The 16617-nt window shown below is 37.3% G+C and overlaps 1 protein-coding gene across 1 annotated transcript in view; it reads left to right on the top strand.

Annotated features, from left to right (window-relative positions):
* Nucleotides 1-16617, top strand: part of C9H10orf67 (chromosome 9 C10orf67 homolog) — a 137123-nt gene that overhangs the window by 80226 nt on the left and 40280 nt on the right. The window contains exons 11-12 of the mRNA XM_008002504.3: nucleotides 7635-7714; nucleotides 7806-7871. Of these exons, the coding sequence (XP_008000695.3) occupies nucleotides 7635-7714; nucleotides 7806-7871 (146 nt within the window). The remainder of the gene's footprint in view (nucleotides 1-7634; nucleotides 7715-7805; nucleotides 7872-16617) is intronic.

The raw sequence follows: 16617 nt of genomic DNA, 5'->3' as shown, positions 1-16617 counted from the left end.
TCCCCAGGGGAGCAAACTTTTTCTTCTTTTATTTTTCCCATTGACATAATATATCTCCATCTTTTTTTTTTTTTTTTTTTTTTTGAGACGGAGTCTCGCTCTGTCACCCAGGCTGGAGTGCAGTGGCGCGATCTTGGCTCACTGTAAGCTCCGCCTGCCGGGTTCACGCCATTCTTCTGCCTCAGCCTCCCGAGTAGCTGGGACTACAGGCGCCCGCCACCATGCCCGGCTAATTTTTTGTATTTTTAGTAGAGACAGGGTTTCACCGTGTTAGCCAGGATGGTCTCGATCTCCTGACCTTGTGATCCGCCCGCCTCGGCCTCGCAAAGTGCTGGGATTACAGGCGTGAGCTACTGTGCCCGGCTATCTCCATCTTTAAGTTGTGAACAAGAGACTGTGCTACCCACCCCAGCAGTTGAAAACTTCCTTCTGAGAAAGGAGTAACCTGGGAGAAATAAATGGGATTTGATACCTAACACTTCTTCCCAGCATCAACCACTGATCACCTTCTTTGAGTCTGGTTGGCCAGAGAGTTTGCTTCCTCTCTCCCAGAGGCTTAAGACTTTCACATCCTAGGAAAGAAGGACCCAGGAAACGTGATTTTCCTGTAGTAGCAGCTGATCCCTTCCTCAAGTCTGCACCATCAACAGTGACTCTTCAAAAGTGCTCTGCCCTCAGCGTTTCTCATGAGTATCTGGTAAGGGACACGAAAAAAAATAACTTGTGAGTGAATGCAAGCTTCTCTTTTAACATGTGCCGCCAGCTACTTCAGACTGCCCTGCTCACCAACATTTGATCTTCAGAAGTTCTTTATATTTTAGCTCATTCTTCTTACCAGCTTGTATTGAAGCTGGCATGGTGCTGCTTCCGCCATAGATGAGACCTATGAACCGTTCATGGGTCTCGTCTCTTCTCCCAGGGTCTTGTTCCTCTTTGGAATTTAGGTTACCTGAGTGTGACCCCAGCTCTCTGATGGGTTCAAGAAAAGTTGTGATTTTGTAGTTTATCTAGATTTTTCTTGTTTTTAATATTGGAATGGCATTTTTTACTTCCTAAGTGGGAGCCAGGAGTCTGAATTTTTTAAATAAAATGGATACAGGGCCAGGCACAGAAGCTTATGCCTGTAATATTCCAGCACTTTGGAAGGCCCAGGCAGGAGGATTGCTTGAGCCCAGGAGTTTGAGACCAGCCTGGGTAACATAGCAAAACTTCTTCTCTACAAAAAATACAAAAATTAACCGGTCATGGTGGTGCACACCTGTAGTTCCAGTTACTTGGGAGGCGGAGGTAGGAGGATCACTTGAGCTGGGGAGATCATGCGTCTGCACTCCAGCCTGAGCCATGGAGCAAGACTCTGTCTTGAAGAAAAATCCCACAAAACTGATACATACTTATTATACAAAATTTGCTCAATGAAGAAATGCCAAAAGAAGAAAATTTTTAAGAAAATCCTGCCACCCAAAGATAATCACTGAAAACCTCTCTTCACCACCCTTTCAGACAAGTCTTGATGCAGATTCTCATTTTCAACAGGATACAGATAACATCGTTCCATACGGTTGAATTTATATAATCAATTATATGTGCTATGTGTATTTCACCCCACAGAAGTAGCACAATTTACATAACCAATTTGTATCAATTTACCAGTGCCTTCCTTAGATATAGTTTCTGTCTTTTTTTTTTTTTTTTTTGCTGTTTTAAACAATGACTTCATCATGTTTAATAGACACATTCCTATCACTGAAGTGCCCTGGTCACAAATTTTTTGGAGTGAATAGTTTGACAGATGTGTATTCTGCTTTTGCATAGCTGACTTCCTGCAGTGAACACCTGAACACAAGATCTAGGATGGTCTAGAGCCAGGTGAGAAAGCCAGGCCCAGGCAGACTTTTATGGCCTTCTGAACCTTCAAGACAAGCTTAAGAGTTGCATATAGCCTGGATCAGCCTAAATCCTGTATGGCTTCACAGTCCAGTCATTCTACCAAGAAGCCTCAGAGCCCCTTGGCAAACATGGAGTGGCACCTTTGAGGACATCAGATGAGGAAAGTCTTGTCCTATTTTTGAAAGATTTGCCTACCTTAACAATTTTGTTAGAAGAAAATTCACAAGTGATATATGCAGATAAGTGTTTTGTTTTGATTTTTGGCCCCTGTCATGACTAGTGTTTCACTGCACACAGCCTCATATCTTGTTCTCAGTATTCCCAATTCTCAGACTCTTCTCTCCAAATTGTAAGTGCATAAGGTTGGTCCTCATTTCGTGTGTTTCTATCAGCTCCTCCACTCCCTGGCCACCTCCCACCCACTGGCACATTACTGGTGTTCAAAAGTAGTTATTTGCATGGCAGATTAAAAAATGTTAATATGAGAGTCAAAGTGATTGAGGTTTTAAAGAGGAAAAATCATTCTTCATCATGATGAGTCAGAAAGACTACTTTATTGGTAATATAAATATATTCAATGATTTAAAGGATATAGAGGTAAAAGGCAAAATACCTTTCATTAAGCCCAGAGAAAATGCCTAAGTTTCATAAGAGAGATGTTTGTGGAAATTAAATGTACTGATTCTTGATAAGAAAAAGAAAACAGAGATGTGAGGGTAGGATAACGAATGTAGTCAATCTTATGGCAGTTAATAAACATAATTTGCTTCTTCTGTTAATACAAACCTTGGCTACTGATTCTAATTTAGTATAGTATTTTGTTAAATTTTTTAAAATGTGACATAAATGCTTAAAAATAGGAAACAAATTTAAGAATCATAGCTTCTGTTATAAATGAACCTTTATTAATTTTGTGAATTTTTATAAATGCATAAACAAATTCAAAAGAGAATGAGAAATATTTATAATAAATTAGTTTAAATCACGGCTGGTAGTGGTGGCTCACGCCTGTAATCCCAGCACTTTGGGAGGCCGAGGCAGGTGGATCACCTGAGGTCAGGAGTTCAAGACCAGCATGGCCAACATGGCAAAACCCCATCTCTAATAAAAATACAAAAAATTAGCCAGGTGTGGTGGCAGTCACCTGTAATCCCAGCTACTTTGGAGGCTGAGGCAGAAGAATCACTTGAACCCGGGAGGCAGAGGTTGCAGTGAGCTGAGATCCGTGCCATTGCACTCCAGCCTAGGCAACAAGAGTGAAACTCTGTCTCAAAAAAACACACATTTTGTTAAATTACAATATGTTATTATCTTTACAATTATTTAATTTGTGTTTGTGTTTTCCTATTTAGGAAGTTAATTACTTTTATTTTAATATTAACATTCATTTTCACCTCAATCTATTATCAGTCCAGTGTTTGCACCTGTCAATGAAGTGAGCACATAAAGACCAGTATGTGTATTCCAGAGAAAGTGGAAGGTCAGCAGCTGGCAAAACAAAATGACAGTTTAATGTGGACAGAGCCAGGATTCAATAGACCATGTTGCAGCAAAGTTGAAAGTTCAACTCGAAGTGGAGAGCAAACACTCTAGTCTACATGTGATGCTTTTTCCTCTTTTTTTAATGAAAAGAGATGTTATCTTCATCATCATAGTAGTGTTGTCATTTGGAGAGATTGAATAATTATTTGCTTTACAGAAGATAGACTTTAGAACAGACTTATCTCTAGTTATTACATAGTTGATCATTATATGAGAGCTGGGAAAAGGGAGCCTTAAAAATTGAAACTAATTTTTACTGTACATAAATTTAAACAGAGTTTTTTTTATAAGCATTCAATCACCAATTGAATATAGTGAAATAAGTATATTAATGTCTTTCTACATGGAAACTTATTTTGTTCTACTGATTTGTTTTCCTAATTTTCTGGTAATTAATTTTTTAAATTTGGGTTAACTTTTTTTTTAGCATAATGGCAAATGTTCTCCCTGACCCTGGGCCTGGGGATCTTCCCCTGGTGATTTCCTCGGACTACTTACTGTTCATCAGATGGTAGTGAACTCACTGTCTGCCTGCTGTACGCTGGGCAAAGAGGTGGTTCAAGTGGTTTGTGCCCTTTGAGAACAAATAGGTCGAGGGATTCCAAAAAGTGTCCATTGCATGTCACTTTGGTGACCCCCACTTTTTTGATGCCAAGGAAGGCTAATGATAACTAAGACTTCTTGTTGCTTTTGTTAAGTTGGTGGTATTGTTTCTTTGGCTTTCTTTTTGGCTAGTTTGCTGTCACATGGGTCTTGATAAGTGAGAGTCACTGTGCTTGTAGTGGTGGGTGATAGTTTCTTTTAAAAAGTTTGAGGTACTGTGTAGACAACTAAGGGAAGTGTTATTTGGGTAGTTATAGAACCACCAAAGGACTCTCCAGGCTTTTGGGTTCTGATGGAGTAGGAGTTAGAGTTTAGATACCTAAGGTAGGAAAAATGGGCAGGATCAGGACTAAGTCAGTCCTGAGGGTTCTTCTATCAGGTAAATCAGAATGGCAAGTCAAGCAATCCCATTATTAGGTATATAACCAAAGGAATATAAATAATTCTGTTATAAAGATACATGCACGCAAGTGTTCATTGCAGCATTATTCACAATAGCAAAGACATGGAATCAACCCAAATGCCCATTAATGATAGACTGGATAAATAAAATGTGGTATATATACACCGTGGAACTATGCAGCCATAAAAAGGAATGAGATCATGTCCTTTGCAGGGGCATGAATGGAGCTGAAAGTGGTTATCCTCAGCAAACTAATGCAGGAACAGAAAACCAAACACCACATGTTCTCACTTCTAAGTGGGTGTTGAATGATGAGAACATGTGGACTATGGGAGGGAACAACACACAACTGGGGCCTGTTGGGGGGAGGCATGAGAAGAGTGAGAGCATCAGAAGTAATAACTAATGGATACTGAGCTTAATACCAAGGTGATGGATTGATCTGTGCAGCAAACCACCATGACACACATTTACCTGTATATCAAACCTGCACATCCTGCACATGTACTCCAGAGCTTAAAATAAAAGTTGAAGAAGAAAAAAAATGCCAGGTTAGCCATGCCGGGGGTGTGGGCTTCCATCCCTGATCACATGCTTTTCTCTGACTATTAGTTTCATGAATGGCCTTATCCAAATCTTTAGCTTCAACCCACGTACTGAGGAATCCCAAATTATATATCTAGGATCAACCCATCTCTTATATTCCAGGCCCTGTCTCAGTTGCTATGTTAGTCTGTTTTCATGCTGCTGATAAAGACATACCCGAGACTGGGAAGAAGAGGTTTAATGGACTTTCAGTTCCACATAACTAGGGAGGCCTCACAATCATGGCAGAAGGCAAGGAGGAGCAAGTCACGTCTTACATGGATGGCAGCAGGCAAAGAGAGAGCTTGTGCAGAGAAATTCCCATTTTTAAAACCATCAGATCTTGTGAGACCCATTTGCTATCATGAGAACAGCATGGGAAAGACCCGCCACTATGATTCAATCATCTCCCACCAGGTATCTCCCACAACACGTGGGAATTATGGGAGCTACAAGATGAGATTTGGGTGGGGACACAAAGCCAAACCAGTTGCCTTTTACATGTTTTCATTCAAACAGGCCATGGGTACCTGAGACTCAAAGTGTTTTGGTAAATCTGAATTTATCAAAAACAAACAAACAAACAAAAGGCTAGCACACAAAATTGTTCCGATTCTTATTGTTTGTTCTTAGTGAATAGGTCCATTCTCCATCTACCTGCCCAAATGAGAAATTTCAGGCAGCTCTGTCCTCACTCAAAAAGTCCCCTAAATTTGACCTCTTTTGTAATTTATCTCAAATCTGCCTTCTCTACTTTAGCTCAATTTTGTTTTCTATTGTATCTCCAGTGCTTAAACAATTCTTGGCATATAATAAGCATTCAGCAAATATTTATGGAGTGAACAAAGAGGACAAGAAAAGCACTTGGCCCTGCATGAAACAGTTAATTCAGGGAACAGACAAAAATTTAAAATATATTATTTCTATAAAAAATATTTTGGGAGACATTCAAGAGAAACTTTTTTCCATTAAGCAAGGACAGGCAGCTATGAAAAAGGAACAGTCTGAACCAAAGAACAATTTATTAAAAGGAACAAATAAAACTGAAAAAAAAAGGGCAATAGACAGGCTGAATAATAAAATTGACACAACTTAAGAATAATCTGGAAGACAAAGTGAAGAAAATTTCCTAGAACATAGGGCAAAATGGCAGACAGAAATAACGAAAAAAGTTAAAATATGGAGGATAGATCCAAGAGATCTAGCACCTTTCTAATAGCATTTTTTTGAAAGCAAAACAAATACAATAGAAGTGAGACTATAATAAAATGCATTTTTTAAAAACTGGTATTATTAATAGGAAAATTGTTTTCAATGGGCTGCCGTGGTCTGATTGCAAATGCTACATATAAACACTGAATTATCTAAATTATATAAGACAGTGAAGACTGCCAGGGGACTATGGTTGGCATATTGTAAGTCTCAGTTCTCTTTCTCAAAGCTGCAGAAAAGCCACATTGTTATGCATTAATTTGAAAATTTATATTTACCTTGTTTTATTTTCTTTCCAGGTAAGCTATACAGCATCTATGGGGACACATGAAGAAGAAAAGATGAAAATATCAGGATCTAAGGTGTAATAATGACTAATATGACCATTATTATGAACCTAGTTATTGTTTATATTAAAAAGTAGCAATTTGCTTAGAAAGTAGCAATGACTTTGGAAGCTACACTGAGAATTAGCCTTATGAAGAGACAGAGGACCTGATTGCCTCATTAGTATGATTCTGTAGCACATCCCTGCCACATCCACGGAAGTTTCTCTCATTCATGATATGCCTACAATTCATCTATTAGAGATTCATTCCTTTTGCTGAAACTTCATCCTCTTGCAAAATATAAACATTATTGATAAATGGCATAAAGCTCTACTATGAGTTGGTAAGATCCTTTCTTGAGAACTGTTTTGATAGAAGGAGGAAATGAGTAACTGGGAGAAGCTGCTTCCTATGACAAAGAGATGGAGAGACCACAGTAAGTGAAAGAAAACACAATTTACAAAACACAATATACAATTTACAAAAAGGGGCAGCTTGTGCGGCTGATGAAGATAAATCTTGGTTGCTTTGTAATATTGTTTAGAGCTAACTGCTTCTAAGTTCACCATTTACAGGAAATAGAGGCATGGGATTTTAAACCATTTCTATGTTTGGTAATTTACAAGTAAATATAACTCATTGTTCTCTTGAAAAGAAATTTTTTTTTTGAGACAGGGTCTCGTTCTGTCATCCAGGCTGAAGTGCGATGACGTGATCACAGCTCACTGCAGCTTTGACTTCCTGGGCTTATGTAATTCTCCCTTTTCAGCCTTCCAAGTAGCTGGGACTACAGGTGCACACCACCATGCCTTGCTAATTTTTAATTTTTTGTAGAGACAAGGTCCCACTATATTGCCCAATCTGGTCTAAAACTCCTAGGCTCAAGCCATCCTCCCACCTTGGCTTCCCAAAATGTTGGGATTACAGGTGTGAGTCACCGTGCCCTGCCTCAAATTATTTTTGATAGTAGTTAGAATATACATACTATTTACAGAAATAGTCTTTTCAGATTTATGGAGAAACAAGATATATTGTTTGTGTAATTAACTTTGTGATATATTTTCTATTGAAAGGTTGAAGACAAACAAGCTTTGGAGTCTCAAATAGAAGCATTAAAGGCAAATTTAGAGAACGAGAAAAAGAAGGTGGAAAGGTACTGGTAACAGAGTGAAAGGCACTGGTAATGAGACATAATGTACATTTGTAACTAATACAATATTTAACCATCTGTAAATTTATTATAGGTTTAGGAAGGAAGCAGAACGACTAAGCAAAAACTGGGAAAAGAGATTCTTTATTCTCAGGAACAGGTATGGTGTGATATATACAAATTATATTTCTAAAAACGTGACTAATCATCCTTTAAGGAAGTTGTGAACCTTGCAATTTTTTTACATAGTAATGTTAAATCACCTCATATACTTCTACAAGAAATGCAAAATAATTGGTCTAAAATAGAAGAGTAATCAAAATCACTGAGAAGTGAAATCGTTCAAGGTGTTTTCATTCCCTATCTGTGTTTCTGTTTTAAAAGATCAGAAGGACAGACAGACTCTCTTAATACCTGGTTTAATCAGACCTATTTAGTCATCTTCTTTCATAGGGCTATTAAAACCTTTTCCTGCTCATTTGCACACAATGATATGTAACTAGTTTGTATTGTCTTTATAAAGTTGCTTTATATATCAGATCCTCTACCAGACACAACAGCTCCAATTCCTCAACCTCTCAGATCTATTTTTCACTCACATAAACATTTTATTTCTCTTCCCAATATCCTCTTTGCCTTTTTCAAAATGGAGAAAGTGAAACTGTAAAATTCTGAAAAGGACAAAAACGATGCATATCGAAAAAATGCTTATTTTTTCCTTACCCTAACATGTTAACATGAAAAATCTGTCTTCTGTTTAGTTGTGTTCTGCCATAATTTCCCCCAGATTCTCTTCCTTAACACGTGTGGGAAGTTCTTTTGCAATATTCTTTCACAGTCAAGCATTATCCAGGCACGATGAATTTAATGTTGGTCTGATGGAGGCCATCGGAGGTCAAACTTGAAGCTTACACATAAGATCTTGGAATGGCAATGCCCTACGTTTGCACTGTTTTTCATAAGCACACACTATGGATTTTGTCTGTATAAACTTCTATACCTGGCTATGTATATTATATGGAAATAATTCATCCTAAGTGAGGGGGCACAAAGAATCCACGCCAAGACAGAAAAAACACAGGATTGAGAGCAAAACACCTTGTAGTAAAATGTTCTGTCTTGTTCTGTTTGGTGCTGAAATGATCTCCTACCTGTGTTTCATGTATGTGCTGAAAAGCATTTTGTGCTGTGTAAAATGTGCATATTAACATCTGCCCTGTCTCACATAGTTATTTAAGAACAGAATGTAGATACATGTGAGACAAAAGAAAATTTAAATAGGCACTTTTTTTCATGTCCCTGCACATAGGTTTTGGATTATCTCTAGAGCTGAATAAAATGACTTTCCCTTATTTATTTCCTTAGGGTTCACTTTCATCCTTAAGATTTACCTCGTCTCTGACCCTACGGGATTTACCCTATTCTTCAATGATGATTTACGAGAATGTATCAGTTTTACTTTTTTTTTTTTTTTTTTTTTTTTTTTTTTGAGAGGGAGTTTTTGCTTTTGTTGCCCAGGCTAGAGTGCAGTGGTGCAATCTTGGCTCCCTGGAACCTCCATCTGGATTCAAGTGATTCTCCGGCCTCAGCCTTCTGAGTAGCCAGGATTACCGGCGCCCACCACCACGCCTGCCTAATTTTCTTTTTTGTATTTTTAGTAGAGATGGAGTTTAAAGTTTCACTTCTAATTGATTTTCTATTAACCAAGATGTTGACAATCATATTAATCATTTTGGTCTCTGCAGACTTTATGTTGATATCTAAATATTTAGGAAAGCAGAAGTATTTATTACTACACACTTTTTATGTTTTCTTATTTGACCAACTAATTGGGATATTGTAGATTATGTCTCTCTACTTAGGCTGCAGCTCCAGTTATTAATTCAATGTGGCATATACAGCACCGTAGAGAGTGCATTTGTACAGAGTACTTCATTGCGGTGTGGTATGGAGATTAATTGTGCAGCCACAGACTTACGTGGGCTAACATGGTAATTTCATTTTACTGTAACTGATCCTAGATTAGATGCACTCATTTTTGTTCAGTAGAGGAAAACCTCACCTTAGCCAGTCAAGATCAGAGTCCAACTCAATGATTTCTCAGTCAATTCATGATTTATATTGGGTCCCAGTCCAATTCAGGGCTTCATTTCCAAGCTCCTTTTCCAACTCTGCCGAGTTCTTATTTCCAGGAAGATTGAATGTGAGCAGTGCTGACAAGGGCAGGGATAGTCCTTCCTCTTGGTGTGCCAAGCCAGGTGCAGATGCTGATGTCATCATTATTGCACAAACAGTATGCAGGTGTGGCACATCAGCTTTGGAACATGTCCCTACCTGGCTAATGCCACAGTGATGCCGCTGTTCCCACCTCCACCCCAGGCAGCAATCCCCATGCATCCACCTGAGCCACCCTCTGTTCTGCCTGATGGGCTCCAGGCCAGATGGATTCACTTTTGCCAACTCCGCTTACCAAGCACATAAATGTTACAGGTGGTTCCCGTGCCACTCTGGCTTGCATATATAGAAGAGGTCCATGCACACATCCCTTCTCCTGCCCTCCCCTCCTCTCCCCACCTGCCTCAACTCAGAGCGCTAGATTGCCATACCAGAGGGACTGCAAACATCAGAAATCTAGATAGGGCATGCAAGGTGAAGGCCCACTCTGCTCATGTAGTCCCCTCACCTTGGAACCCGCTGTAAACAGAAACTCCACACCGCTCCTTACTTCAACAAAGTGAACACCTGTGTCCTCACCACACAGGTAAAGAAAGAAGGAATTAGCAGTAGCTTCATGGTCCCTGTTGCCCATCCAGCGCCTGTCACCTCTCCTCCCAATTAGCAAATATTCTGAACTGAATGCTTATCATTCCCTTGGGGAAAGTTTTCAATAACATTCAATTTGTCCTAAAAATTGGGCTATTCCAATTTTCAGTTTCTTCTAATCAGTTTGATAATTTATGTTGTCTTTTATGTTTGGGAATTTTCTTATTTCATTGAATTGTCTAATTTATTGATATAAAGTTGTTCATAATATCATCATATTATATGTATAAATGACAGTCATGTGTGTCACTTGATGACAGGGATACATTCTGAGAAACGTGTCATTAGGCAATTTCATCATTGTGTGAGCATCTTAGAGTGTGCTTACAAACCTAGATGGCATAGGCTACCACACGCCTAGGCTATATGGTATAGCCTATTGCTCCTTGGCCGCAAACCTGCACAGCAGGAGACTGTAACTGAATACTGTAAGCAATTGTAACACAATGGTAAGTGTTTATGCATCTAAATACACCTAAACATAGAAAAGATATAGTGAAAATGCAGTATGAAAGATAAAGAATGGTCTACCTGTATAAGGCACTCACCATGAATGGAACATGCACGAGTGGAAGTTGCTCGGGTGAGCCAGTGGTGAGTGAATGTGAAGGCCTAGGACATTACCATACACTACTGTAGATTTTGTAAACACTAGACACCCAGGCTACACTAGATTTACAAAAAAAAAAAAAAATTTTTTTTTCAATAACCAGTCAGCCTTGGCTTACTGTAATTTTTTTACTTTATAAACTTTCTAATTTTTAAAACTTTTTGACTCTTACATAATAACACAGCTTTAAACACAAACATATTGTACAGCTATAAAAGATTATTCTTTCACGTGCTGGTGCACACCTATAGTCCCAGCTATGTGGCAGCCTGACAGTTGGGAGGATCACTTGAGCCCAGGAAGTTGAGGCTGCAGTAAGTTGGGATCATGCCTTGCACTCCAACCTGGGCGACAGAGTGAGACCCTGTCTCAAATGTATGTGTGTAATTTTTTCCTTTATATTCTTATTCTTTAAGCTTTTGTCTGTGTTTAAATTTTTTTATTTTTATTTTTTACTTTTTAAACTTTTTTGTTAAAAACTAAGATACAAACACATACACCAGTCTAGGCCTACACAGTGTCGGGATTGTCAAGATGTTACTAGGCAGTGAGAACTTTTCAGTTCCATTATAATCTTGTGGGACCACCATTGTATATTCAGTCCGTCGTTGACTGAACATCATTATGCAGTGCATGACTGTATCTGTAAGATCTGGTGATGTCCCTTTTTCATTCCTGATATTTGTGTTTCATTCCTGAGAATTTGCACTTTTCTCCTTTTTTCTTAGTCTGTTGGGAGTTATCAATTTTGTGTTATTTATTTCAAAGAAATAATTGCCTTTGCTGAACTTTTCTCATATGTCTTTTCATTGACTTTTTAAAATTTTAATTTTAATTAAAAAACGTTTTTTTCCTTTCTAACTTTTATTTTAGGTCAGGGGGTATGTGTGCAGGTTTGTTACATGGGTAACTTGCATGTCGTAGGGGTTTGGTGTACAGATAATGTTGTCACCCAGGTAATCAGCATAGTACCTGATAGGTAGTGTTTCAATCCTCACTCTCTTCCAAACCTCCACCCTCAAGTAGGCCCCGATGTCTGTTGTTCCCATCTTTGTGTCTATGTGTACTCATTGTTTTGCCCCCATTTATAAGTGTGAACATAGGGTATTTGGTTTTCTGTTCCTGTGTTATTTCATTTAGGATAATGGCCTCCAGCTCCATCCACATTGCTACAAAGGACATGATTTCTTCTTTTTTATGACTGTGCAGTATTCCATCGTGTATATGTACCATATTTTTTTATCCAGTTTACCATTGATGGGCATCTAGGTTGATTTCATGTCTTTGCTATTGTGAACAGTGCTGCAATGAACATACATGTGCATGTGTCCTTATGGTAGGACAATTTATACTCCTTTGGGTATATACTCAGCAGTGGAGTTGCTGGATCAAAGAGTAGCTCTATTTTAAGTTATTTGAGAAATCTCAGACTGATTTCCACAGTGGCTGAACTATTTACATTCCCATCAATAGTGTGCAAGGGTCCCCTTTTCTCCACATCCTCACCATCACTTGTTATCTTTTGTCTTTCTGGTAATAGCCATTCCAACAGGAATGAGGTGATATCTTATTGTGGTGTTGATTTGCATTTTTCTGATGATGAGTGATATTGAGCAATTTTTCATATACTTGGCCATTTGTGTGTCTTCTTTGGGGAAATATCTATTCAGTTCCTTTGTCCATTTTAAAATCGGGTTGTTTTCTTGCTGTTAAACTGAGTTTCTTATATATTTTGGATATTAACCGCTTATCAGATGTATGGCTTGCAAATGTTTTCTTCCATTCCTTAGGTTGCCTTTCCATGTTGTTGTTTTTTTGCTGTAAGGAAGCTTTATAGTTTGAAATAATCCTACTTATTCATTTTTGTTTTTATTGCTTGTGCACCTGATATCATATTCAAAAAATCATTGCCAGGGGCCAACGTGAAAAAGCTTTTTCCCCTATGTTTTCTTCTCAGAATTTTATGGTTTCAGGACTTATGTTTAGGCCTTTAATCCATTTTGAGTTAATTTTTGTGTACTGTGTAATATAGGGGTCTAATTTCATCCTTTTGCATGTAGATATCCTGTTTCTTCAACATCATTTATTAAAGAGACTATCCTTTCCCCCATTGTGTATTCTTGTCACTCTTGTCAAAAATTAGTTGGTCATATATGCATGAGCTTATTTCTGAGCTCTCTTATCTGTTCCATTGGTCTAAGTGTCTATTTTCATGTCAGTACAATCACATTTTGATTACTATAGCTGTGTAACATAGTTTCAAATCAGGAAGTGAGCGGCCTCCAGCTTTGTTCTTTTTTCTCAAAAGTGCTTTGGCTATTTGGGGACTTTTATGGTTCCATAAAATTTTAGGATTATTTTTCCTACTTCTGTGAAAACTGCCGTTGCAATTTTGGTAGCAATTGCATTTAATCTGTAGATTACTTTGGGTAGTATAGACATCTTGACAATATTACTTATTTTAATTCATGAATACAAGATATCATTTTATTTATTTGTATCTACTTTAACTTCTTTCTTCAGCGATTTATAGTTTTCAAGATACAGATCTTTTACCTTGTTGGTTAAATTTATACCTAAGTACTTTATTTTTTGATGCTGTTATAAGTGGAATTTTTTAAAAATTTCTTTTTGGATAACTCATTGTTGGTATATAGAAACACAATTGATTTTTGTATGTTTATTTTGTATCCTGTAACTTTACTGAATTCATTTATTAGCTCTGATGGTTTTTTGATAGAGTAATTGACTTTTGCTTTTATCTTGTTTCCTTCTACTTTTTAATGTTTTATTTGCTGTCTTTTTACTAGATTTCAGAAAGGAAGCCTAGATCATTGATTTTTCAGACTTCTTTTCTTTGAATATATGCCTTTAACACTACATATTTTCTTCTAAGTGTTGTTTGAGCTGCCTCCCACAAGTTGTGACATATAATGTATTTATTGTCACACAGACAAAATATTTTCTAAATTCATTTTGATTTCTTCTTTGATCCATGGGTAATTTAGAAGTAATATAGGCTGGGCACAGTGGCTCATGCCTGTAATCCCAGCACTTTGAGAGACCAAGGCAGAAGGATTGCCTGAGCTCAGGAGTTTGAGACCAGCCTGGGCAACAAAGTGAAACCCATCTCTACAAAAAATAAAACAATTAGCTGGGTGTCGTGGCATGCACCTGTGGTCCCAGCTACATGGGAGGCTGAGGCAGGAAGATTGCTTGAACCCATGACGAGGTCAAGGCTGCAGTAAGCCCTGTTCATGCCACTGCACTCTAGCCTGGGTGACAGAGTGAGACCTTTTCTCAAGAAAAAAAGGAAGTAATATGTTTTATTTCCAGTAAGTTGAAGATTTGCTAGTTATATTTCCAGTTTAATTCTCTTGTGCTCAGAGTACTTACTCTGTATAATTTTAATCTGTTAAAATGTCTTCATGTTTGTTTTATGACTCAACTTATGGTCAAGGTTTTAAAATGTTTTTATTCTTGAAAAGAATGAAAAATGTTATCATTGATGGGTGCAGAGTTCTAAATATTTCAATGAGGTCAACTGTTAATTTTGTTGTTTCTATCTTTTACATAATTATTAATTTTTTGTCATTACATCCAAGTATTAAGATAGAAGTATTAAATTTTCTACCATGATTATAGATGTATCTATTTCTTAATTTAATCTGTCCATTTTTGCTTTACATAGTTTACATCTTAGTTGTTGAGTACCCACAATTTAGATTCTGATCTCATCCTGTGAAGTTATTAGTAATATTTATCATTATGAAATGTTTTTATCTTTAGTAATGCTCCTTACCTTAATGTCTGCTTAACTATTCAGTTAAGAGTACATGGTGTATTTTTTTCCAACTTTTTTTCTTTCAGCCTATCTTATTTCTATACTTGAATGTGTTTCTTGTAATCAGCATATAATTGAATTTTTAACCTAATCTGTCAGCTTTATTTTATTTAATTGGCATACTTTATTTACTCTTAGTGAAAATACTATGGTTGGGTTTGTATTTACTACTTAACAAGTTGTTTTCTATTTGACTGACCTGTTTTATATTTCTCCTTTTCTCCTTTTTGCCTTGTTTTGAACCAATCAACCTTTTTTATTCCATATTTTCTTTTATTAATTTGTTATTCATTTTCCTTTTTTGAAATTTCTCCTTTGTAAAATTTTCTTAGCTTATTGCAGTGTTTTAGAAATTACTATTGATACCACTCTCCCAAGTATTCTAGAACCTTAGTCTATTTTTACTCCATTTAATTTTTTCCTACATTTTAATTTTAATTCTCTATTTTTTTAACTCCATGAAAGGTTGCTATTGTTGTTTGGCAAACTCAGTATTTATTTATATTTACTCACACATTTACTCTTTGTTGAGCTTTTCATTGTTTTCTGCTTATTACGTTTTCATCTGAGATCATTTTTGTGCTGCCTGAATAGCTCTCTTTCGTTTTTTGTTTCTTCAGTTTTAGTACAGGTTTGCTGGCAAATAATTCTCTCAGCTTTTCTTTAGAGGAAAATGTCATTATTTTACCTTCATTATTGAAGAAAGTTTTTGCCAATTATTGAGTTCTATCTTGGCAGTTATTTTTTCAGCCCATTAATAATGTCAGTAGGCCGGGCGTGGTGGCTCATGCTTGTAATCCCAGCACTTTGGGAGGCTGAGGCGGGAAGATCATGAGGTCAGGAGTTTGAGACCACCCTGGCCAACACAGTGAAACCCTGTCTCTACTAAAAATACAAAACTTAGCTGAGCGTGGTGGCAGACACCTGTAATCCTAGCTACTCGGGAGCCTGAGGCAGGAGAATCACTTGAATCAGGGAGGCAGAGGTTGCAGTGAGCCGAGATTGCACCACTGTGCTCCAGCCTGGGCAACAGAACTAGATGCCATCATGAAATGAGTAAATAAATTTTAAAAAATTTAAAAAATAATGTCAGTACATTGGCCTTCATTGTCACTGTTGAGAAGTCAGCTGTCAAGTCTTGTTGCTTTTTTTTTTTTTTCATGTCTGGGTACTTTAAATTTTTTCCCTTGATCTTTGGTTATCATTAGTTTTATTATGATGTCTCTAGGTATAGTTCCTTCTATTTATCTGGTCTAGCTCTTGAATCTATGGGTCAATGTCATTTCTGAATTTTGGAACCTTCTTAGCTATTATCTTTCCATGTATTATTTCTGCTTCATTCTTATCTACTCTGATCTTCCTGCTTCCTTCTTTTAAAAAAACCCTTGTGATTACACTGGGCCCACTAAATAATCTAGAATAATTACTCTATTGCAAGATTTGTAACTTATCACATCTGCAAAGTTCTTTTTACTATGTCAGGTAGTATACTCAAAATTTCCAGGAATTAGAAAGTAGATATTTTCATGGGGGGCAATGTTCACTCTACTACAGCCAACCTTCTGGCCCCCAAACGATCATGCCTATCCTGCATGCAAAATGCATTCACCACATCCCAATATCCCCCAA

The sequence above is a fragment of the Chlorocebus sabaeus genome, chromosome 9, assembly GCF_047675955.1.
Source record: "Chlorocebus sabaeus isolate Y175 chromosome 9, mChlSab1.0.hap1, whole genome shotgun sequence".
Classification (NCBI taxonomy): Eukaryota; Metazoa; Chordata; class Mammalia; order Primates; family Cercopithecidae; genus Chlorocebus; species Chlorocebus sabaeus.
This window is presented reverse-complemented; position numbering and strand designations above follow the sequence as displayed.